The sequence below is a fragment of the Diachasmimorpha longicaudata genome, chromosome 18 (genome assembly GCF_034640455.1).
Source record: "Diachasmimorpha longicaudata isolate KC_UGA_2023 chromosome 18, iyDiaLong2, whole genome shotgun sequence".
Lineage (NCBI taxonomy): Eukaryota > Metazoa > Arthropoda > Insecta > Hymenoptera > Braconidae > Diachasmimorpha > Diachasmimorpha longicaudata.
The window spans coordinates 4081970-4108434 of NC_087242.1; the positions used below are offsets into that span (position 1 = coordinate 4081970).

The window sequence follows — 26465 nt, forward strand, 5'->3', positions numbered from 1 at the left end:
AATCGCAGGATCTGAATGATGAACGTAATTATTTTTCCTCCCTTTCCCAATCCCCCAGTGGTTCTTCCTCCTCACCAAGGTTTCCTCGCTTTTCGAAGCGCTCACCGAGAATACTCTTACCTTATTAGTGTCAAAGACGCTTGACCCAAAAAGCTCACCTCCACCATCGTCATTAATACTAGAGGAACAAGACCGGAAGGAGACAACAACGAGGGTATCAAATTCCATAGTTATGTATTAGAAGTGCTCATCGAGAAATTCGCTTTAAAATTAAGAACCTGAAGGGTTCACCTGAGTTTCAGGGAAATATCATTATTCACAGGATCAATTCCACCCCTCGTTATCATCATAAACTTCAAGTAACACCCCCTTTCCACTGAGTCCCAATGAGAATTGAAAATTCTTGGAAAATGCAATCGTAAGTTCAGAGTGAGAAAGAAAAATATTTTCTTCTATGAGAAGTACTCGTTTGTTAATGATAAATATTTTTTTTCTCGGTGCACTAAGTTCTTCGTTCACACAAAATAAATCCAAAAAACAATTGCTATCTCGAGATGTACATATTATATATCATATATTTTCTTTCATAATATATAATATTCCATCAGATACAATAATACACCTTGGACCTGTATAGAATAAACAGACAGATAATGCAACATTTGCAGTAACTGCAAGTTATACCAGCAATTCATACAATATGTATATATATTATTCTCATTTTCATTTTCATTAAAATTATGCGTGTAATATACTTTTTCTCCGTTATCATCTCTTTGAAGACTTTCGGTTAAAACAATTATGTCATCTTGCTTTCGGGTACTGAGAAGGTACAATTTTTGTGCATATTTTGTATGTTTGTGTGAAATTAATACAACAACGGTCATAGTATTTCCATTGGGGAGGCCATGGGGAGATGGGGGGTGTCAGGGTGTCACAGAGACGACTGTAAAAATTTATAAAGTTTGGGTTTTAAAAAAATGGGGGAACAGATCAATTCCAAGAGTTTCGGAAAATTCGAAAATCGAGGGGCGCATTGTTCTGGGATAGGGGACAGGGGAGGACAGGTTTTTCCAAGATTTTGACTCATTTTAACACATCAAAATATTTCGAAAGTCCTGGGGTTCAATACGTCGTCATAAAACCCAGAGGTTTTCGAATTTCCGTAGGGAACTCATAAAACGAAATAAATGGACGTTTCTCCGAGCCGAGTTTTTTAGCGATATCTCCGAATCTAAGAGAGATAAGGGAATTTTTGATATGACACTTTTTGTAGTGAGCAATTAGCCCCATAAAAAAGGTCATGATAAACATTTTGTTATCTCCCCTAGATTCCGAGATATTCGTCAAAAACTGAGCACCAGTCACAAGTGACTCATCTCCTTTTACCACTTCGCTACCGATTTCCCCCCGGTCTCCCCTTAAAACGCTTATCACCCCCTAACTTTTTCCTCCATATTTTGGGCATAAAAAATCGAAGTTATCGATTGATCTACCAGCACCGCCCACCCCCCTGGCGACAATCAATCGTCAGTAGAAAATTCACGTTCAGAATTTTCTCATAACTGAACATCAACAAAAAAATATCAAAAAATATACAAAAAATATATTTCGTGTCACGAAATATTCACAAAAGAAAACGAACGATAATTCCTTGAATGTTGCATACGCCAGTTCGTTCTACCCCCTCTTTCAATAAATATTAAAATGAACTAGAGATAGGAGAATGAAAATCTATGGAAATTGTGGTATTTTTGCCGAGGGGCAGAGAAGGGAAAAACTTGATGAATGAGCGGCCGAGGGGCGGAAGGGGGATGAAGTGGATAGGCGAAAAAGGGCGGTTGGGGTGCGGGGAAGTGGGTGGGGGGAAGGAGTTCTAGTTCAAAGACCTCATAAGAAATTGACATCGTGGTTGGCGAGAGTTGACTCGCGTGTGTTTTTTTTTTTTTTTCACTTAAATTTTTCATCCCCGCAAATCGTGCCTATTTTTCTCTCTCCAGAGCATTCTTATCTCGACTTCCACTTGTCTTCACACTAATTCGGCTGAAATGTTAAGTTCAGTGGAGATTTTTATTTTGGTGAGGCGAAGTAATTGATAACACGCACACAGTCATTGTCTCTTAATTAACTTTTAACACATATTTGGCTAGATTGGGTTCATCTCGTTTAGTTTTTATTTATTTTTTTGGGAATCACGAGGATTTTTTCAGTCACAAAGCTGGTGAGTGTCGAGATGGAGAACGATTAATTGGAATTGACTATGAATTTGTCAGTTTTATTTTTTTTTTAATGAGAAATCGATTTTTTCCTCATTTCGGAGGCGTCCGACATCTCGGTCGTTGGACTTGTGCCCTCCTGATTCTGGTGGAGTCACCGGAAATTGGAGATTCGAAATTCTCGATTCATCGGAGGCTTTGTCCCCAGGTGTACCCCGTTCGGGGGTGACATTCAACTTTTTTCCCTCGTTATTTATCGTGAAACATTGATTATCAGGTGGGAGACTAGGAGTTGGTGTTGCCGGCGGCTTTGTCGTAGCCGACGATCAGCGTTTCGATAATGAATTTTATCGTCAGCTTGTAGATTGTCTCAACGTTGTCCGTATAACGGTCCCCCAGTGTTCGAGACACCGCTTCCAAAAATGGCGCCTCGATTTTCTGGAACAGGCAGAACATTCCGTTAACTCATTATTTACCCTTCGACTCCAGTTTTTCATCATCAATCAACATTGACGATCTCAATCCTCATTAACAATCAATAAATATTTTATTTCCATTTTCCCCTCCCCCTCTCATTCCCACCACAGGGTTCACCCCGCCCCGGAACCGTCGCGTTTCCCTTATTTGTGTAGTAAGGGGCCCGAAAAAATTGTAAAAACAACCCTGTCATGTACCTCGGTAACAAATCATCGTCTACATAATTTTCTAACAACCCTCGACCTGCGGATAAACCACTTCAGACATAAAGATAATATTCCGGGGATAACAAACCAAACATTTTCAAGTGCATCCCCTCCAGCTGGGAGGGAGACCTTAAGACAATACAGATATCTTGGAGAAGCTTGTTATCCAACTGTCTGTAGCAACTGGGATAATTCTCGACAAATAGCCCCAAGTTTTGTGATTGAAACTCCTCTCCAGAGTTTCTTAACGTAAATAAGTGAATCTCTATTTAATATGAGTTTAGTCTTCTAATGATCCAGGAGCATTTCTCCACCTCTACATAAAATAACATTAAATAACAATATTAAGTACCAGGTGTTTACGATTTTTCCCCTAGTTCCTAGTAATTTTCTCCCGAATAGTTGATAATTGAAGTAAAATTAAACGTTATTTATCTCGCAATTTAATTAATGCAGAACAAGTTGAAACCTTCGCTTTAACTTCATCAATTTTCAATTAATTTCCATTTTTGCTTTCTACCCGTTTGTTTGGTGTTGCATAATTAATTAACATTATTCGTTATGCATGACATTTCAAACGCAGTTGCTACGGGGGTTTGAATAACTTTAAACCCCCAGAAATAATTATTGGAGTGGTTTTTCATCCCTGAGAGACTTGAGAACAACAAACATATTTCAATCTAATTTTAATTTAAATGATGCTGTAAATTACGGAAAATTATTCTATAATTTGACACCAAAATCCCAGAGGGAGCAACAAAAATATAAAAAAAATTTCTCCCCCTGATAGTTTTCAATTAAATCGTCTACAACCCCCAGCAGTTGTTTCCCTGCTCAGATTACATTGAACCACTCGCGGCATTACACAACAGCAAATGCAATTGCATATATAATTAAACGACTGAGTTTACCCGTAAATAACGTCTGCAATTGTGCAAAATGCGATACTGTCTAGTGCACCCTCATTCTCCCTTTAACATCTGTAAATGACATCGAATGCTTTTGCAATATTCCTAACGCCCAGGGTTGGTAATAGTGTACAAGCGTCTTTCCACTTGTCCCATCGATATTTACCACTGTACAGGCATTTACGGGGGTGAAGATGTCCTCTACCCGGGGGAGTGGTAATGCGGAGGGGTTTGGATCATTGGACGAGTGCTAGAGCCCTCGGTATTATTTGCCTCCAGACTCTACGATCTCCATCGCTATTGTCTGGATATCAAAGAGTTCTTTGTCACTGCGAGGGGGAGGAATGGGGTGGAGGAGTCTTGTGACTTATCTTGAGTCTCCGGATTTCGAACTGCGGATTTTTTTTTGTATCTCCCAGCCCCCGGAATTCGGACAGTTTTTAGTGGACGAGGCAGTCGCATCCGAGAGATTTCTTGAATAGTTTTAAGGGATGTTTTTAAAAATATTCGTTAGTTATTGTCGATTTTATTCAGGAATCATTTATTTATTTAGGAATTAATACTTCATGATATCAGAATTTATCTGGGGTTAATTTACGTCATGTTGTGTCGCCTGGAAAATTAACCCCTTCATTAGGAAAATTATTGAATAAATTTAATATAAAAAATTATTTCAGGAATTTTCTGTCTTCCCTGAAATATGATACATTGGGTAAATTGACTCAACACCTCGTGTTAATAACGATCCCCCAAAATTTAAATTTTTTCTGACACATTCGCAGTTGTAAATTACATCCCCTTCTGATAACGAATAAGGGCCCCGAATAATTCACACGACGGGGCTCGTGTTCAGTTGAATTCTATATCACCGAGTCTGCTTTAACCATTCAACCACCAAGGGGGATGTATATTTAACTTCGCACAGTGCTCGAGCACCCTGCCGATGACACTTATTAGAGGGAGGAAGTGTCATTTTGATTTTTTCTTCTATTTTGTTCGTGGGATGAGGCATTCACAACTCTTGAGTGTTTGTCACCCTCTCGCAGTAATCCAACCCTATCATTCAGACAGTTAACATCCAGAAGACTCTAACACATTCACTCATTTGATTCACGTTGGTTCATTCTGGGCCCATTTACCAGACCAAAAAATTCGGTGAGGCCCTCAAAAGGTCTGGAAAACTGTCAAATTTCCCCCAACCGGATGCACATCGCTCCGGAGTCGTGGAACAGACGGACTATAATTTTTTATTCCTAATTAGTTTATCCCGGAATTGATTAAATTTAATTGGATTTAGTACTGACCCAGAAGAAGGCCTTGTTGAAGCCAGGGATTTTCGTGTGCGAGGCCCCCACCTGATGCAGATAGGCGAAGAATTCGTCGATATCGTCAAGGCCCTTGATACCCTCATCCAGGGTCTGCATGACCTTGACTGCGTGCTCAGCAAGTGCTGTACTATTAGTCTGTTCCTCCTTCGTCTTCAGCTCCCGGAATTTCGTAAATAAATTGAGCAGTTCGGCGTTGTCCTCAAAGAGTCTGCAATAAAATTCCAATATCACTGACAAATTCCTGGGAAATTTCGCGAATCGACTGCCTGGAGGAGTCCAGACCGTCGTGTGTTTCTTCTTTATTCATTCGATAACGATATTTCCGAGAATAGAACGTCAGATATGCGACTTATCGATCGGAGAAAAATGTCGACTTGTCACGCGACGCATCAGCGTCACGCGACTTTTTCGGGTGATTTTTTTGGTTTTTTTTGGAGGGAATAGGGAGGGTTCCGTATCTGACGTAATTCGGGGTCCTGTGAGTAACCGGGGTGCATCGACACGAAGAGGAAAGTCATTTCAAATGAAATGAACAGTCGAAAGTGGAAAAAATGAGAGAAATTTATTAGGATTCAGTAGCGAAGTGGTAAAACGAGATGAATTGATAGTTGACTTATTCCTGAGTCAATTTTCTGAGAATATCTCTGAATCGGAGGGGGATAGCGCAATCTTTGTCAGGACATTTGTTGTAGAGCTTGATTTGCTCCACAAAAAAGGTTCTGATAAGAATTTTTCTATCTCCCCTAGATGTAGAGATATTCAGCAAAAACTGGTCCACAGTCCAAAGTGACTAATGTCGTTTTATCACTTTGCTAGTGAACTGTAAATGGAATTCCCTCCCCCTTTTAAATAATTTATTTCATCTCAATATGTTTATAACACATCATAATCATCAGTTATCGGAGTTAAAAGACACGATAATTTCGTAAAATATTTAAATGTCCCCACGATTTATCACCTCCCACTGAATTATTAACATTCTCAACTGCTCCCTCCAAATTCCACGAGGAAATGATTTAAAAAATGAAATTGAATTCACGGGGGTGGAAAAATGAAATCAGAAAATGTATTAAAGTGAATGAGAAGTAAGAGAACTGGAAAAAAAAAATCTGAACGAGTAGGATGAACTCTTTTGAGTGAAGGGTGAGGAGAAAGATGTTCGTTCTAATTTCACCGAGTCGCTGGAGGGGTGGGCGATGAATCCAGGGGGTGAGCTCGTTGGCGGGTGTAAAAAGTCGTCTTAAAGAGGCTGGATCCCACCATTTTCTCACTCCTCACCTCCCAATGTGTAAAAACACCCCGTGATACCGAGGGAGATGGAAAAAAATATTAACTAGGAGTCGCTGATGAGAAAGGAAATGGCACATGGGACATGGTATGACCAATTAATTTCCGGTCTCGCGTGAGTTCGTTATCTCTTATCCCATACGATGAAAAAGGAATCAACGGTAATGGAACACGTCACGTTGCCGAGGGAGAGAAAAAAAAATAATAATTTTAGTTATGAAAATTGAATTATCTCGGTGAACAGTTGTTCAAGGGTGAAATGTAAAAAGATGTTTTCTTATTTAACTTTTTTTTTTTACAGTTGGCAGAAAGTTTCTTTGACATTCTGCTCTTTCTCCTCGTTTAAAGAAGATGAATTCATTATGATTTAAAAAATGAGCGGAAGCTGATGAGAAAAGTTTTTCCTTCGAGTTATCTTTTTCGTTGGGAGAATTAAATTTTCAGGGGTTGCGGGGAGGACTGAATATAATATCATGACGTGACATTAGTCTTATTTTACGAGCAACAGCTGATAACTGTCAGATAGTTAATGGTTTAGACAGAGTAATAAAATGGAAGGTATTTGTCAAATATACAATTTATCCGGATAAACATTTTTCAGGGGGTGGAAAAACTACTGAATAAAATTTTAATTAATCGGCATTACCGAGAACAGGTGTCTGACCATCTCAATGAATATTTAAAATTTAATTCTCCCCAACAATGAAAATGAAAATTAACAGTTCTCTTTAATTTATTCGCATTCTGACTTTTTATCCAGAAATGCAACTGGAAAAACCATTCTGTAATTAATTTCAGTTAATTAAGGTGATGAGTGAAGCCCAGGGGCCTCTCGAGAGTATTCCCAGGGTCTAAAAAATATATTAAAAATAAATAAATAAATTTTTGCAGAATTTCCACACCCCCAAAACATTGTTACTGGCTCATGCTTCATGAATATGCCCCACGGAGCATAAACAAATATGGATCGAAGCAACTGGTACATCGTCGATGGCATGGGGTGAACTTATTGATTTCCCAGTCATGCGAGCACTGGACCGTACGAGTAAGCGAAAGACAGAGAGGGTGAAACCGATGGTGAGGATGGGCAGACGAGGGTGGAAGGGATGGATGATGCCTTCTCTTGCAGACTAGCATATACATCATACGTGGAGAGCCATCCAGGACTCAATTAAGGTGCCTTAAAGCCATTTGCCATTGACATCGATTGAACCTGAAATTCGAGCTCAAGAGTCAACACGAGAGATGTGTCAATAGATCAGTAAAACCCAGGACATTTGTCATCCCATGGGATCAATGCTTTTGTTGTTTTTTTAGCGCGTTAATTTTGCTAAATACATAATGTATTATGTCGTACACTGGCCCAATCCAGGCCCCATCGTGTCGCAAGATTAATTTCTTACGCTTCCGGTTGTGTCAGTCGAAGGGAATGAGGGACTTCACTCGAAATTGGAAGGGAATCCTTTAATCTATTTTCGTCGAATGAGACACGTCGAAGTGGTGGATTTATTTACGAGTGCGGAAAAGCCCTTTTATCTCGCGGGTTTGTAACACGAGTCGAGGGCGAGCGATATCCGGAGAAAAACAAAAAGTAAAATCAATATAAAATAATAATAAAGTACAGAAAAATTGCATTTGCTGTTAATGGAATTCTCTTGTGACGTCGGGGCGATTGGGATAAAATGTACCGAAATGAGATGTTATCGGAGTTATCACGGGCGTTTTCGATACATAAAAAAACAGGAGAGGAAATACTCGAGTTGATGGTGAAGATTACGAGGAATCGATTAGCTGAGTTGGCGGAACTTTTGAATTTTTCCTCCCGGCGAGTGCTTCCCTGTGCTCCAAGGACGATGCGCCTTGGATTTAAACCCTCCCCTCGGCTCTTCAGTCGTCCTTGGAATTTTCAAAGTTCCCTGCAACATGATGCTTCACCGGTAATCTCAATCCAAGCGTATTTCACGTTTCAAGGATTTCAGAAGGACGACGTAGAGTTTTCACAATTTTTTTTTCGTTAAAATTTCTGTTTCTCGATACAATAAAAAAAATATTATCTTTAAACCAAAAATAAAATTATATATCTGCGTGGAATAATCCTAAATAATATAATATGTTATACTAAATATTTAAATGTGTAGAGAATGTTTAATAATAATTTAATTTCATTTTTTATTATATTTTTAAGAGAGATTTCCTCTTCTGTGCGTTTGCGTGAGAGTATTTTCAAAAAAAACTTCTCGGTTCCAGAACCTCATCTTTCTATTTCTATTCCGTGATATTAATCGACGATTCCTGCGGGTTTGGTATAAAAATATTCCGGCGGCATTGGCAGAGGAATTTCATAAGAGAAATGCAAACAGACTGCGGGTCGTCAAAATAAACGGAGGACTCCGCGTATTTTCAGGCACTTCGCGATGGTATTCCGACTAAAGAGATTTGCCCCAGAAATTCCACTACTTTTTCCTAGACGTTGAATTGATACACTTTAACTCGAGTACGAAAAAAGAACAGCGAAATATATTTTTTCACGGTCTGGAATCCATAAACTCTCCCCCGAGTCAACAAATTTCGATTTAAACTGAACGAGCTCGTTCCCGCGATTTTTATCCCGTTCCACGAAAACATATATTTTATTTAAACAAATAGAGTATTTAGGAGGAATATTCATTATGAAATTATCACGAACCCCGGCCTCATCGATTCTGGTTCGTCAAAATGTCACAGTCCAACGCATCGGAGTAGATTACCCCGCGATTGGATCAGACAGTTCCGCTGAAACGGTTCACCAGAAATATCTCTACCACAGGGAGTTGAAATTATTGAGAGATAATAGACCTCACGGAGTTTAACAAACACAAGCTTTCTCCCCTAATCAATGTTCCCGCTTCACTGATTAATAATTATACAATGTTTTGTTGTTTACGACATTCAAATCAATTTTCCGAGCGACAGAAACGACTGTCGACGACGTGTCGTGTTGTGACGTCTCGTCTGGAGCCCTATAACCAGTAAAAAAGGGGTTGAAAATATTTTCATCCGCCTGATGTCTAATTAATCTCATTTAATTACCCTCTGATACGAAAATTATCCTAAAAAATAACCACTCCACGGAATTGCCCCTAAATGAGCGTGAAATAGCTTTCAGTCTCGTTAACGTCCCGATATTCCCCAGGGGCTTCGACGTACCCCTCGTCCACCCCTTCACCACCTTTATACACGTCTCGTGTTACGTGCCCATCTCATCCCCTACGATGATGAAGTGTTTGATCCCAATGGGCCATAAGAAACAAGACACCCCCACCACATCTCAATAACCACAACAGGAGGTCAACAAACATTGATTCGAGTCACTTTGTTCCTTCATTATTTCCTTTTATTTGCCCCCATTATATTCAATTAGTTTCAATTTTCTCAATCACTACATTTCGCGGGTAATTCTGGCTATTTTCAGAGTTCATTTGCCATCGAATTTCAGTAAAGTAATTTCAACTTCATGAGCGAGTGCCAAACTTTAATGACTTTCCACCAAATCGCATCTACAATTTTTTATTCGATAAAAAAAAATATATAAAAATATTATTCTCATATCTATCGTTGACCTTGAGGTAACTGATGTGTAAACTAATTAATTAGGAGAAAAATAATGGCTAGTTGTAAATTAAACGATTTTTATTGACTATTTTCAGAGTTCATTTGCGTTTGGGTTTCATTAGTCGTAAAAACTTTATGAGCGAATGAAAAAATTTGTATTGCACTAATTAATTATTCTTTCAGTTAATCAACTAGAATCCCAACATCCCAATAAAATAATCGGGGAAATCCTCTCATTTTTATCTCCACAATTTCCGTGAAACGCATGTTTTTGTTGTTTGAAAATCGCGAATTCAGTCGACTAATGAACGCACCTCCACGCATAAACGATTGACGGCTCATCCACAATAAATTGAATAAAATCATAAATAATGAAATGGATTGACCCGCTGACCCAATTTCCCCTGACCTAGATTACACATCCCCGCGTCTCAGAATGATTGGATGAGCTGGGGAGAAAGGAACGGTTCGCGCACCCTTTGACATTCAACCCAGGGATTAATTTCCTGCGTATCACACTGTACACAAGTATTTCAACGCGTGTGAAACCCATATGATTGTCAAGGGAAAAAGGAGAAGGGATAAGGGAACGATGAAGTAATCGGTTGAGAACTTCACCGAGTGCTTTCAATTGTCTTCTTCCCTTTTCCCTTTCGCTCGAGTAAAATGGAATAATAATCCACCCCCAGCAGTACCCCAATCGTTTACTCCCGAAATAACAATTTATCTCTCCCCCAAATTTTTTCATCAATTTATAATAATCTCAAATTCAAATAAATAACAGAAATATTTTTTATATCGACGTGCGAATCCTCACATTTTTATTTGTAAATCACTAGCTGTCAGTCAGATCGGAAATACCAGGAGGACTAGACGTCTTCTCCGATGAAAAGATAGTGCCATTAGCCCTGAGTGCACCCCCTCTGAGTCCTCTTATCCACTCCCTTATTTATTCCATTCAATTTTCTCTGAATGACGCGAATTCACGTGTGCGGAATCCACAGATTGAGTCTTTATCAAATGGATTTATGGAGGGAGTGGTAGGGGTACGGGGGACACACGTGGTTTTTATTCTCTCCAAGGGTGAGGTTCGAGATATCCGAGTGATAAGGGTCGTTAATCCCCAGCCATAAACGAGCTGGATCTATCAAAAAAGATATGCGGATTAATTGACCATTTTTCAGATCGCGATATCTCGATTGGAGAATCATTTCGAGGATGACAACGGATCGAGGTCTAGGGTTTTCAGGTCAATTCCCTGAGACAACAAAAAACCCGTTACATTACTAGGACCCTTCGATAACATAAAAGACCTTAAAAAACGATTTATTGGAATCAAAAGACGATTATTTAAGTCGGTGGTTATTAATTGATTTTTTTATTTCATAATTACTATATTATGTATTATGGGTTTGACGGAATATATTTATATTATTTATTACGATGTTATAAGGAGTACGTCAAGTGTTTGAGTCTCTCCCTCAGTAAATTTAAGGGCCCGTTCCTCTGGCATTTGAGCGAATTCCCTTGAGATCTTAATTTTTCGCAGTGCGGAGAGTTGAAGTCAACAGGGAAGTAATTGATATAGCTGATGTCCCCCGGGGGTAACGTGTTGACAGAGGTGGGTGTGGAGAGCTGGGGAAGCTAAACAGCGACCAGTGGACTTATTAATTGGATGGCACCATAATTATCAGAAGAACCTTTGGTTCGACGACTCCTCGTCGCTGGACGTCGTCCCCAGTTTCCATTCGCATAAAAAATGCAGATAAAAATTCTAACTAAACAATATACAACACCATACATTATATTGTGCATTGTTGTACCTTAACATCGATCCATAATATTTTTTTATTAATTTCCAGTCCAGAAATAAAATTATTTTCGTCGGAAATAATTTTCTCTCGAACTTTTTATGTTCATTTTTTCATCCCCATGTTATCAGGGAATTCTAATGCCAATTGACAGTGAAAATAAAATACTCCTGTCAATGATAAATTCCGTATAAAAACGTAGAGAAAATATTGCCGCGTAACGTGAGGAAATATCGTATTATCGTCATAAAGCGAAAATGCGAGACCGAGTGAATGTAATTGTGACAGTTGGGTAAACCGAGGGGGATGTAATGTCTGTAATGACAGAGAAGTGAAATAGGAGTTACGTAACGAGAAAAAAATACTATGAAAATGCTACGACTCTGTTGGACGTGCGTCAATGTCTAACGTATCCGAGATTATCGTATTGAGAAGAAGATAACGTGGAAAACTTGAGACCCATCGGAAAAACGAGAATTTGATACGATCGTAGTTTAAAAGAGTATTGAGTTGCCTCCATTTTTCCCTTCTCTATTTGCCCCCTCAATTGGTGGCGCTGCGCGGGGGAGGGCGGGGTGGAAGCTCTTATTCGACTCAAAGGGCTGGCCCCTTTATTTTATATTTTTTTTTTTGCCACAATGTCCAAGGCAATAGACTACATGCACCACCTCAATCGCGAAGAGAGACCTTTTGCATTCTTCCTTTTCCATCGATTGGAAAAATATTTGAAATCGAATTGGGTGAACGGGAAAACTCATAACAATTTTTTTTTCTATTGTCGGGAAGTACTTGAATTGAATGCGAAGAGATGGAAAATATTCTAGGGTAGAGTCGGTGAAATTTTCGGGGAAAAATGGGGGATGATGACCTATTTTGCTTCAATACCTTTGGAGACGATGGGGAAGAGGTAAAATGGTGGAGAATATTTTTTTGGATGAAGTGGCGCTTGGGAAGTTTCGTTAGAAAGTTAATGAGGGCGATAGATAATTATTTAATTTGGAGGAAGTCGAGTTCTAGAGGGGGAATGGGCGCATTTGGACGTGGGGCTTATGGAAAATTGAATATTCCGGGTTTTCAGTACTCACTTGACGAACATGTAGACTCCGGTGGGCTCCATGGCCCTTGCAACGGCCTTCCAACTAGCAATGACTGTGTACTTTTGTCTGGCAGTAAGTGGTAGTCGTGAATCCGTAGCCGGTGGAGGTGGTGGGCTCTCCCGTCCGCTGCGATTTTGGGAGCCCGATGACGCCAGTTTAGTCAGTTCACACCCCATCGCGATGACAATTATCTCACCACACAACACGAATTACCGTCAACCCCTGTTTTTGATCATCAACAAACAATTCCCCACTTATATTCCCCCCGAGTTAATTAACACCGTCGCCTGTTGGCTGCCATCCGATTAAGTTTTACGATAAATCATCGAAAATTAATCACTCACTTGTCCACAAATGTCAGCACAATTTTTCCCCATTCTCTCACTCCGCAAATAGTTCATTAAAAATTTTTAATTAATTTTGTTTTCATTAATTGCCGAGTCCCGAGTGCTCCACTCAACGTATGGATTTGCAACCGTCAACCCCTCGGGCGGGGGGGTGGAATGACCGGCGGTCAAAGGGACGAGACGGGGGAGAGGGAGGAAAAATGAAAAGAATAAATAAAAGTGACAGAGGGAAACAAAGCGAAACAACTGGAGTGCAGACTGAACAAGGGCTGAAGGGGTGTCCTCCCCTTGCGGAAATTCTCGTGCGAGAATAATTTACAATGCCGTCGAGCCTCACGTGATTTTATCCCGGCCACTTTAAAGCCCACCCCCCGGTCACCCCTATCTCCACACGAGACAGGTAAAACTGGATGAGAGAAATTTTTCTCCGCTCGGAGGGTGGATTAAATGATAAACAAATAAAGAGAAAAAAAAACACTAGACCCCGAGTCACCTCTCCAGGACTTTCCAATCACCCTCGCAATGCCATTCCATCATCTCGCACAACCCCCCCCCACAAATCAATTTTTCTTCTGCACTGACACTTGAAAAAAAAAAATCAACCCCCTCACAACTTTTTTCCGTCTCTTCCTCTTCCGCCTTGACCACGTCGTTCTTCTACCGATTTTCACGTGCACTTCGAGGAAGTGGATATGACCGAGTGATAGCCAATATCGATGGATGGTCACAGGTGGCAGTCAGTCGCCATTCGATTGATGTGATTGCGGAACGAATTGAGGCGCGAGGCACCTCGTGACCGATTGAAAAGTGAATTTTTCATTATTCCCGGGGCCTTGACCCAGTCGTTCAGCGGATGTCCGGTTGGATAATCGGGGATTGATGGAGAGTTACATGTCGATGGGCCGGTGGAACTGCTGGAACAGACATTCAAGAGATTGGTTTAGATGTACGAAATCAATTTACAAAAAAAAAAATTTCCTTCACTTTCAGTATTTTTTTCTACTCCAACACCAGGTGACGTGCTATTTTTTTTCTGAGTAAATAATTGACGTAAACGTAAATTAATTAATTCGATAGGATCGTGGACAGATGTGTGATGTGTTGGGGAGTTTTTTAGGGGAAGTTTTATCGAGATTGCAATTTTTTTGACCTTTACAAAGATTGAAATACTTACGATATTTTACGACGCTCGTTAGCAAGAAAATTTCATGCAAATTTTTACCACTCAATTCGCGTCTGCCGAGGGGGAGGAGCGGGGGGAGAATTACAACAGACAATGTCGGATAATCTTGTTAGTGCGCCAAGTACCTCATCATAAAATCCATTATTTTATCCAGGTAAGAACCACCAGAATTTCCACAACACAAAGCGAAAGCACGTCGCAGCGACGAGAAGACGAGACTGACAAGGGATAAGAGTGTCAGTGTGATCAGCAAGACCAGCTCATTTCCAGGCTAATCCCAGACATTTGACAAAGGACAATACATCATCGTTACGAAGCTGTGACGTTCTCCACATGACAGCGATAACAGAACTTCTGGACGAGAGAAAACGGTGGAAAATTACGAAACGAGTCAAGTACAGGTGGTGTGTCATTTTATGGCACATCACGTGACTGCCAGTTGTGACAATTTTTATGATATGGCGAGTTACCCACTGGTTATGGTTTAAAAAAAAATGAGATAACACCGTAAAAAATGAACGCGAGAATTTTTGGACGATACGTTTTATTTTTTTTTCATTTTTTAAACGTAAAAAATGTGAAACAAAATAAAGAAAAAATCGTATGAATTAGAAATATGGGAGAGGAGGTTCGAGCAATAAATAAAATGTTTTTAAACGTTCTGTGGTGGTTGAAAAAATCGTATAAAATGTCTATCAAAATTCAGACATTTGTTGATTTATTAGCATCGAACCCATTCGCTTCTCAGGGCAGTGCCCTGTTATTTGAAAGTGATGTACATTCTTTTTTATGAATAAACCAAATTTATTCGTTAGAATATTGTTTGAATACCGGCATTCAGGGTCGGTAAAAAATCGAATTCACATGCATAATTCAAAGCTGGCACCCTCGAATCGACGGGAAAACCCCAGAGAAGGAGTTCCAACCGAGCAAATTCAACGACGCTAAAATCTCTCAACATCCCTGAAATCTGCCGCTCAACCACCCCATTTTCCCACCCCCTATGGTACGGGTAACCGAGGCCATCAGCATGACAAACAAGGTCTCATGCTCGTCCACTCATCACCCAAAACACACCTCGTGATGGATAATAATCCTATAATAATCGCTACCGCAAGTACGACGATGACATCTGTTGCCTCAATTATTTATCCGGTCATTTAATCACTAGTTCATCACGCGGTGAGAAATATTTACTAAAAATTACTGAACCCAGGGTCACTCCTGCTACTGTGCCATGTCCAGACTTTGCCCAGATGTAGCTCTGAATTATGGAGGGGGTACGCGATTTTTTTTGGACATTTGTTCCGGAATCTCCGGCTTCAGTAGTGACAGAACATCATAATCAGACCATGAACTTCTGGTATTTTTTCAGCGAAAAATGAATAATCCCTTGTTCACAGTGTTCTTCCCTTTCGAATGATGTTTCACCCCTTTCCGGGGGGTGAAAGAACTCGGCTCTGGGGTGATTTATACCGAGAGTGGATAGATCATCCATAAGGGGTAAAACTTCACTCAGTGAGGATTGACATCGGAGGATAAATCGTTGTTTCATCCCCTGATCGAAGGAATCTCGAATATTCCTCACAACACATTTGATAAAATCAACGAAGAGAAATTCAATAATCTAAATAAACAGAAAAAATTGTTTGAATCCCGATTGTTATTGAATAAATAAATTTGGGACTTAGAAAGAATTTCACGAAACTATCTCCACAATAAAACGCTAAACTCGTCAACAACGGGGGAAATAAAAAAATCCACCCCCAGCAATATTCATAAAATCTAAAAAAGTCCGTGAAGAACGTCATCCCCCTCACCTTCACGCTCATCCGTCAGTGCACGGTTTATGGCGTAGTTTCATCCCCCAGTTCGGTTCATTGGTGAAGTACCAAAGGGGATATTATCGTTGGAGGTTGCAACGTTAGAAGCGCACACAGTCAGTCGAAAGGAGAGAGGTGGTGAATCGATTTACGAAGGGGTATCTAAAGGTAGACCAGTACGCAACACGGTGATATAGTACTTGAGATAACAATCGTACGTCTTCATTCCTGATAGTGCTGATAACCCGAAACGAGGCCAAAGCCGAAAAAAAAATGATGGACAAAAATAAAACAACTGAGACTGAAACAACCCCCGTCTCGTCCCACATGTCATTACAAACTAATTATTTTACCACGATCATAATGACTCCACTGATGCGATGCTAAGCCATGATGATGATGATGGACATTCAGAGGATTCACCAACATCCAGAGGACAGTCAGACGCTTCACAAGACTGGGGGCATTGATGGTGTTGGGTTCTCAAGTTGTTTCGACCCAGTTCTCGATTATTTTCCGACACTTCCAGCACTCGGTTCACTTGCACCCGGAGGACTTGGTGGAGCTCACTGATGCTGATGTGGACTAGAGCCCAGGCCAGCCGAGACTGAGGCGACCGTAATAAACCCCCAACTTGCTGACGCTTGCGCCCTCACGGAAAACATGGGATTCCGCTTGGGTTTTATTCTCCTCCCTCCCCCCATCATCCCCCGTCCACCCCCTCTCGATGTTCCCCTCGTGCTATGCCAGGAACTCCGTCCTCCACCAGCATCACGTATACACACAATTTCTTCTTTCACTGAGGGAGGTTTTTTTTTTTGGACATGTGTAGGTACAGAGGCAGACTTTCCACCCAGATACACGACGAGATATTAATTGTTTTCAACCCCCTCTGTCTTTCGAGTCTACTTGGATTTTCCTCCCGTCGGGGACTGGTTAAATTGACTTTATCATTTTTTTTCAGATGTTGATGGTCGGCTCCTTCTCCATTTTCCAACGTTAGGGGAGCTTTCAAGGGTGGACGGTGTTTTCGGGACTAGAGGGAGCAGTTATCACTATTAGTGAGGGAATGTCGAGCGATTTTTTTAGGCCGAGACCTGCAATCGAGTGCGGAGTTGAATTGTCTGCCTGACCACATCTGAGGACTAGATCACTGACATCAAGACATGATAGTGAATTCAGTTAAGTTTACGGGCGATATCTCCGAATCTAATGACGATAGCAAAATTTTTGTAATGACATCTTTTATAGTGCTCAATTCGCTCCACAAGAAAGGTTCCTATGAAAAATTTTCTATCTGCCCTAGATTTCGAGATATCCACCGAGAAGTGGTCGATAGTCTAAAGGGGGGTCTCGGTTTCGCTTCACTTCTGAAATAATAAACAATTTATTTAAAAAAAGGGGGGGGTGACGATTAAAAAAATAAAATCAGGTCTCAGTAAGCCTCATTTACTTCCTGATTAATGCGACTAATTAAGGGGCTTCTAATGTAATTAGAAAAATATATACATATAAAATGTCGATAAATGTACAATAATTTCTGGTAATTCACTCATCACGTTATTGTGAAAAATGAAAGGACTGCGTTATTTATTTATTTCTCTACCAAATTACAAACGTCATTTCCCAATCTGTCAAGCTCTTTCACAACAACGGGCCAAAATTAATGTACCTCGCAGCCCCTCGGGGCAAATCCCCACGCAGTATTGATCGTCTATTGCCCTGTTCAAGAGTGACACCACGAGAAAAAAAATGTTCAAATCTTCTTCTTCGTTATTTCCACAAGGATAAGCCACTGATGGCGCAGGGGGGAGTGAGGGGGGGGGTGCAAGGAAGTGAAAACGGCCCGTGTGATGCAGACACTAGACAGAGGCCCAACCAAAAGCCCAACAACTGCGCGAAGAAGAGAAGGAAGGAAGCACCAGTCAATTCTCAACCCCTAACAACTTCCCCTCGCGGTGAGTTACCATTCCTCAGCTGATTGTGAGCTATGCACCACCACCCCTCTGTCTTATAATCACCCCCATGCCAACACCCCCACCCCGACAAACTCACCCACCCAATGCCCGAGAAAACCCGGTATTAATGTTTCGACAAGCTTCAGTCACTGACCCAAATTCACACCGTTGGATTATTTAAATCCCTTTTTTCGTGAATAATGGAAATTAATGAGGGTGACGAAGAAAAATCGAAAGTTACTGGGAAAATGAAAAAATTATATTATTTACAGTGAAATGTTGGGGAAATTTGATGTCGAAGTGAGGAACGAGATCAATCATTTTTTATTATTGAGCAGTTTTTGATAAATACGAGGGCACCAGACAAGTCGACTTGTTTCGGTTCATCAGTTCGATAGGTCGATAGTGATCTATCGGTATTTATTTGAAAAGAAAAATTATCGTCGGTTTAATTGGAAGGATATCCTGCCCTCAAACCACTGTCGACCCGACGGAAAAATTATTCCACTTCGGAAGACGAAGTGGATTTCATTTATTAAATTGAAGATTTATTTGGGGGAGGAAAGGGGGTGGGGTATATTAATTGTGGTTGTTGTTGTGGAATAGAAGAATGACATATTGAAGAGTGAGTTTTATGTTCTTGGATGACAAACCAGAAGCGGATTTTTTTCTCATTCGCTGAGTCATGAAACATTTTCTCTGGAAATCACGATTTTTTATGAAAAAATTTTGCTCCCCCCGTTGGATTTTGTTGTTTCCCTGAAGTTGAAGTGAGCAATGCATTGATAAGTAGAATAAAAAGGTGAAAGTCATTCCAGAGTCTCACATTTTTCCAGCAGAAAATAGTAGCGAAAGAAGAATCATTTATATCAATCTCAAGTGAACAAATAAATCCAATAACCCAACGAGCATTTCGCTCCTTCCCTAGTCAACAAAGAAATATCCCCTATCCTCAATAATTCTCCCACTTCACGATTTCCTCACCAATTTCGTGAATTCCCGGATGGCAATACTGCAGGTACCGTAGCGTAAAGCACTCCCCACTCCACACGATGAAAAGCCAATCGAATTAGAAACCAAAGAAGGCAAAACTCGCTCTCAACATTTTAAAAACACAAGACTTCCCGCCAGTAATTCTCTCAGCCCCATTAATTATAAATAAAATTCCTATTAATCGATGTGAACGTTATTGTATATTTGATCTCATCCGGAACTCGCCCTCTCCCTCGCTATCTAATATATAATTAAATGAAGAAATATTTCAGTTACCCAGTTCCACCTGATGAAAGACCGATATCTTCCATCGCCAATAATTCTTCCTCTCAAGCAATTCCCGGGCTCCGCAATTCCCTTTTTCCTTCAATTTCGCCAACTCCTTGACAGCAATACTCCAGGTATCGAAGGTATGAACCCAGGTATGCGCCACGACACATGAAGAAAACTCAATTGAATCAGAGAATCAAAAGAGCACTCGCTCCAGAATAGTCTCGGAATTCTTTTCCATCTACTGCACAACGGACACGTACGGTACATAAAAGTCAGATAGCGATATCGATGCAAGCTCTGGTAGAAGATTAGAGAACGGCCGAGACTCGGCCGACTGTTGGCCCACCCTCGGCCGACTGTCGGCGACGCATCACTCTGGATCAGCGAAAGGCCCTCATGTTCCGAGGTATGTCCTGCCTCTCTAGTCCTCGTAATTCCTCTTCCTGGAGAGATTATCGTCTCGACTTTGATTTTTCCTGTTATTTAATCCCGGGAACGTCATGGGAGGAGGTTTTTTTTATTCTGCGGGTTCGAATATTTCAGTGGCGGGAAAATTACACTCGAGAATTGAGTTTTTGTTAGAGAACTCAAGTTTCTTTCACGTTTTCCCCTCTGGACGTCTAATTTTTATCGAATGTATCCTTCCGTGTACTGATAGCGCTCGCGTTATGTCAATAATACAGGCGCAAATGGTGGCTCGAATCCAGCCAATAATACTTCGATAAAAATGTACTGATTAGAATTCCAGGGAAATATTCCCCCTCCAAACGGCAGTCGAAGCTCCCCTTTCGGTACATTAGTTTCTGCGATACGATCGAAAGTGTTTTCCGAAATGGGAGAATTGTTTATCGAATGGCTTGGAAACTACGGCAGTAAAAGAGCTTCCGGCATCATTTCAATGCGGAAATTTCCCCGGGGGTTCAATGGGACAGACGCCCCGGGTGTGCAAAATCCCACATTTCGCACGAATTAAAAAATCCGGAATTTCGGGGAGAAAAAAAAATTCCAAAATTAAGGCGTCGGCTGATTATTTGTTTATCACGTCCTATTGCCCTTTCAGACCTGAGAAATAATTTCCACAACTTGGGTTCTAGTTTATTTCGCTCCCGGTGACTCCCGAATGCCTGATAATCTTGTTACTCCACATTCCAATTTCCCAGAAATCACGATACCGTGCAAATAAAAAATATTGACTTTGAATTACTGAACATCTGTCACATCATAAATTATCGTATACCACGAGAAATCCTCGAGTACCGCAATATTTTATTCCATCCGGGAACATGAAAGACGGAAATATAAGAGTAAAAATTGTAAACTGAATCGCGCTACCCACATTTCCATAACTCCCTCGTTGATCCATCTTATTGAGGTCGCTGAAGGCTTCGTCGAGCCGAGGGTGAAAGCCGAGGGATGAGCACCCGGGGATTTAGGGGGTGTTCGCAAAGCAAAACACTGAAGGTAAAGCAGAAGATAAACACACCAATTTCGTCAAACGAGTTCAATCCTGATTTCTACGTTATTACAGGGCTCTGGAGGTGCCGTCGCCACGAAAATTTTCCTTCCAAACTGGAGATAAGACATAGAATTTTACCTGGAGAGAAAAATTCAGGAGAAATTACCCCACCCTTTGGTAATTTCCCTGAATTTTCCCCGTTCGGAAGAAATCGCGTTCTGTACTGTTGACTAAATTTTTTTCACTGCTCGGAAAAATTACCTGTCGACCCGGAAAAATTACCTGACCATCAGACAATTATCCTGAAACGACTGCAAATTTTATTGAGTGGGTTCGATAATTTTTCCCGAAGGGCCGACCGATTTTTCCGAAGGGCTAAATAATTTCCCCCGAAAGATCTCTCCGTCCGCTCGTCGCCTCATAAATTACCGATAAATTGTTTATCACATTCTCTAACTGGATCTGGATGACTGTAATAATTGTGTACCCCTACTTTACCCTGAAATTATGGGCTCGCCCTTCGCCCATCTCATTCCGTAAAATATATCGCACCCGCTCTAACGTTCAACTTCACATGCACCAGCGATAACAGGGAATGGTTAACCGCGAAAATTACGGGTGCGTTAATAACGCAGGTTTCCAATGGTTGGGCTCATGTTGTTGGTAATTAGAAATTTCTGCGTATGATACTTCACTCCAATCCCTAACATGACGATAAATGACCGAGGGCAAAGGGAAAAAAATTAGGAGAATCTCCACCCCTGAAAGCGAATCAAAATCGATAATGAAAACCGACTCTCCTGAAGCTGCCAATATTTACGATGACAATTCTGCCATTTAATGGGGGTAAATAGTGAATATCAAACAGCTGTTTGATCTCGCAATTCACAATTAATGATTGTTAATGACATGAAATAACTAATGGCAGGAATGATTCATAAACTATTCCATTTGAAACCATTATCATCTCATTAGTCGTTGCATAAATGAATTTCCCATTCGTTTGATCAAACATATCGTCATATATTTATCCTCCTCCTCCCCCAATTTTCAATTAATTTATTCTTTAATTAATTCTTTTATTGTCTTTATTTTCCAACCCACACACCCAAGAGCTCACGTCCCACCACACCAGCGACGCACTAACGTGATTAGTATTTCATCCTAACATTTGGAGCGAAGAAGCTGAATTCGGTTCAACTTCTTCAGGAAAAAAAAAATCCGAGTGGGTGTGAGATTATATTTCAAAGAAAATTCATCTCGAATGTCGAATGAATATGTATTTTGAAATGGAAATATTTGGAGCGCGAGAACAGCCGAAGGAATTTACAAAGACGAGGAAAAAATGAAGAGTGCGAGAGCAAATGTTCTTTTGAAGAGATTTAAGATGTTTGCGCTCTGGGGGAGTTTTTGCCTTTGAGATTCACAGATACACAGAAAAAATGCTATATTTTTTTTTCACGGGAACTTCCTCGGGAAACATCGGAATGCTCTGACCAAACCGTCTCCCCCAAAAATCCCTCGAATTCCCTAAACAATTAGCAGAAATAAATAAATAAAATTGCTCTCCATCTAAAATATATAAATCACTATTATATAATATATATATTCATATAATATATCGGCAAGGACCTGCGAACATGGAGCGGACTCATAGTTTCCCATAAGGAATTAACCATTTGTCTAATTGGCAATCAATTGGAACGAAGATAAAGAGAAGATCTGTCTTATCGCATTTAAAAACCAAATAATTTATAAACTAAATATATATTCGATTTAATTCGTATTTTTATTCTGTTTTCATACAGTTATGACACGTCCTACCCTACGACACATTGTAAAGGGCCTAATCGACCCCATATGGAATGTTAAATAAATAAATATATCGTTTCCCCAATTTTTACGGAATATTACCCACCCGATACGCCGTCGCATAATTCCTGAAGACCATAAAAACCGGGGAACAAAGGTGGAAGGCGTAAGAAGAAGGGATGTGAAAAGTTTGTTGCCGTAGGTGTTTGTTCCCTTCGGGTAGGGCATACACCTCGTGAGCCTATTCGCGGGTCCAGGAGAGTTTCGTTCACGAGCCGTGAAACAGGTCGAAGCCAGTTTATCATGAGACAGCGCTTCGATGCGGATCACCGCGGCCCTTCTTCCGGTTACGCTCAGTATATCTGTGCGGTTACTACCCTTTTCTCTTACACCTTGCTCTTTTCATCCTCATAAATTATCCGGAATTCTTCATAAATAATTCACGCTGTTGTTACGACTTGTTTCGCGCACGCGCTCCTTCTCGTTAACGGAATTTTCCAACGTTGTGCTTTGTAAGTTTCGTTTAGAGTCAGTGGAAAATTGAATTTTTTGTGGGGCTTTGTTATTAGTTCTGGCGAACTTACTCCTCACCAGGTATTTAATCTCAGTAATAATTTACGTGAATAAATGAATGTTAAATGGGTTTTAAAAGGGCGAAGGCAGTCGACTGTTGTTATCGTTGTTCAGTTAAAAATGATCTTGATTTATTTTTTAATGTGATTTTTTTTTATTGTATAATTGGTTGGTAAAGGGAATCAATCGATGAATTAAATAAAATGATCGATATCTGTGGAGCTCACGAGATGTCCGGGAACCGGATATCCTTCCTCGTCTCTGTTTGGCGGGGTCGACCCATTCTTTAAGGGCCTCATTCGGCAACAAAAGACCGAAGACTGAAGCATCCGTTACACTTCTCTCGATCCTTCATCTCGTTTTTTTAGTCGACGATTATTTCTGATCGATTTTGAATTTCGGTAACACGCGAGCCCTCCAAACTGAGGGATAATTGGGTCTATTGCATGTAGACTAGACCGGCTTGACCTTGGCACCTAATCACCGCGTTTAGTTTATTAATTTTCCGATGAATCGAAGCAACAAAATCAGAATAACATTGGGGATATTCCCCCTTCTCCCTCCCCTTCAATGGGGTGGTTTCTCCATTGAAAAAAAAAATAGAGAAAAGGGTTCAGCAGAAAAAAAAACAAATACATTATATGTTAACGGAAAAATACTCTAATTGACTAATTAATTAATTAAACTTTTAAACAATTCCCCAAAGTGAATCCTCCTCCCCCTCTCCCTTTTAAATTCCCGTATATTTCACCGAAAATAGATTCGATCGTGTTCTTGACCGCAAAAAGGTTAACAAACGCATAAAAAATCTCCTGTCAATTGCTCCCTCCACCGTATCATCTTCGCGGGTCTAAATGATACATCCGAAGGGCTACAATAACCCCGAACCTGGACCACAGTTCGGCGATGGTCCAAATCCACATCCGAACGCGAGAGAAGAGGAATTAAAGAGCGAGCAGTTCGTTTTGAAAGTAGAAATTACCAAAATTTTTTATTTATTTTTTTCACCGATTCAAAAACGGTAGAGTCCAGGGTAGAACTTTGTGCTGCGGTGGCCCAACGAATATTTAGCAATAAAGCCGTAGGTTTCAGGAGCACGCTAGACATATAATTAGAGCCCGGAGTTTATATCTCGTGAGAAAATGCTCCGACGCATAATGGCCGGGGATCACGAAGACCTGGTTCTTTCGTCGGCGCTTCCCTCCACGTATTCCTCTCCGGATTCACTTCTGAGTACATATTCCTACATTTTTCATCCGCTCTAACTATTTTATCGTTAATTTTTTCATTCACTTATGCTCGTGCTGCTCGTTAAATAGCTTAACTTTTTAGTTTATTAACGCGTTCGGATGTGATTGGATTATTTTGTTTAAAAATTATTTTGTTTTGTTTAAATGCCAGTCTGCTATGAATTTTCTACCTGCGCTGATTTACAGGGGAGAAAATGGGGTTCGTAACAGGCGAGAGCACATTCACCTCGATTTTCGCGATATTAATTTCAGTCGACAGGATAAACACCGAATCAATGTTTATTTGCGCTGATTGAATTGTTGTAACCACCTGCTGTTGTTTACAATTATTTTCGCTATCAATATTTGAATATTCATGAAGCACCGAGAGAGTCGCCGTACGTGCGTTTGATGGAGTGTTGTCACAGGCAAAAAATTAATTGACATGTGCCATAATAATTCTAAAGAGAAAATAAATAAATAAACATTACAACAATGACAATAAATTTTTTATTACTCGATGGGTAACGACGAAAATCTATTTCCGTTTTTGTAATTTTCGAATTTGTCAAATTAGTTCTGGAAATCGTCAGTTGTTTTTCTGATTGTTGTACTATTTTTTCATTTTTGATTTCAGAAAATTAAACCACGAGGTATGCGGTTGAAAAACGTGAATCATGGCGCATCTTACGAGCATCAGGTAAGTGAAACAGAGTAACAAGTCACGAGTAAAAAATGTTGACTCATTGTTCCCATAATGCACCTGTTTTTTGCAACCCCCTGAGCATAAACAACACCTGTCTGTTGCAGAAACTGTGCATCGAGCCCTCAGTGCCAGGTAACAAAAAACTGAATTACGTTTTCTCTCCGAATTCTGGATGTTAATTCGCGAGTGATAAATACGTGGAATTATAGTATTAGAGATTATAAAAGCTCTGGGCACCGGGAAAGCACCATTATTATCATGTTAATTGGGTTGTCGACAATTTCCATAGTAATTTTAACAGGAGCAACGAGGGGGTCGGAAGTTTCAACGTGTTTTAATGAATTGCAACTGAACATTCCAACGTATGTAAATCAAATTTTGGAGCTTCTGTAAATTGCATCACCTGCCATTATTTTGCTGATTTATTAATTATTAATGCACCGCGGAATCGGCTGATAATTTATCATTCACTGCGCGTCCTCTAAGCCACTCTATGAGGCCCCAACCCCCGAGGAGAGAATAGTTATTTAACATGTTCTGCATAAATTCGTTTCAATTCAATCATTAAATAACAAAAAGTTTGGAAATCAATTCACGAACGATCCGGTACAACCGAACTGCTCTTCACTCACTCACTTGAAGATCACTTACTTCCCTTCATTATAATAATCACCTCAACCTGCGTAAGGCCCCGCTCCCGGTGGGGTCCGGTCCCCGAAAAAACATTCAAAAACTCCACAAATCTATTTCACTCCACATTCATCCATGAATGAACCTCATGAATAATCTCCCCCACTCACCCCTCCCCTCAAAAAATCCGGGCCCACCAAGGACACCTGCCCGTCGATAATGCAGAGTCCATTATTGGGCCCCGGGATCTCGCAGGTGAATTCCCTGAAGTTCTGACGCCAGTGGCGCCGGGCACGAAGTGATTCTCCGTTCACTCGGGCCAATCAGCATCGGGCCCTGAAGTTCCCCGACCGCTGAAGTTCCCCCCCCCCCCTCCCGGCCGCTGTCGGGCCCGCGGACTCCCCTCTCACCTCCTCACGGCATCCGGCGCTCGAGAACAATTGTGGGCCCAACGGGTGGGGGGGGAGGTGGGAGCCGCGAGTCCGGGGGAATATTCAGACGTTTGTCTCACATCGTAGTGCTGCAGTCGGGCCCACATTGTCTCTGTGTGAGTGTGTGTGT

General features: G+C 40.7%; 1 protein-coding gene and 1 long non-coding RNA gene across 3 annotated transcripts; one reads left to right on the forward strand and one right to left on the reverse strand.

Annotated features, from left to right (window-relative positions):
* Positions 1 to 557: 557 nt before the first annotated feature.
* On the reverse strand, positions 558 to 16879 carry LOC135170819 (neuroglobin-like). 2 transcript variants are annotated; one of them, XM_064136883.1, is made up of 4 exons: positions 16628 to 16879; positions 12910 to 14179; positions 5112 to 5343; positions 558 to 2654 (listed from the first exon to the last, which is right to left on the reverse strand). In XM_064136883.1, exons 2-4 carry the CDS (start codon positions 13095 to 13097, stop codon positions 2502 to 2504), a joined length of 573 nt encoding a protein of 190 aa, XP_063992953.1. In that variant the 5' UTR covers positions 13098 to 14179; positions 16628 to 16879; the 3' UTR covers positions 558 to 2501. The 2 variants fall into 2 exon arrangements, with proteins under 2 accessions (XP_063992953.1, XP_063992952.1); XM_064136882.1 differs by having other exon boundaries at positions 12910 to 14182.
* Positions 16880 to 22964: 6085 nt separating this feature from the next.
* LOC135170823 (uncharacterized) lies at positions 22965 to 25406 on the forward strand. The gene is made up of 3 exons (XR_010300441.1): positions 22965 to 23360; positions 25206 to 25268; positions 25379 to 25406. It is a non-coding gene; the product is annotated as an uncharacterized LOC135170823 (long non-coding RNA).
* The last annotated feature ends 1059 nt before the right edge of the window (positions 25407 to 26465 follow it).

Bases quoted from the DNA above. Each gene is read 5' to 3' on its own strand.
- LOC135170819 (XM_064136883.1), bottom strand. From the start codon at position 13,097: ATGGGGTGTGAACTGACTAAACTGGCGTCATCGGGCTCCCAAAATCGC. The intron at 5,344-12,909 runs GTGAGTACTGAA...ATTTTATTGCAG, and splicing joins GGAGTCTACATGTTCGTCAA to ACTCTTTGAGGACAACGCCG. The intron at 2,655-5,111 runs GTCAGTACTAAA...TGCCTGTTCCAG, and splicing joins TCAACAAGGCCTTCTTCTGG to AAAATCGAGGCGCCATTTTT.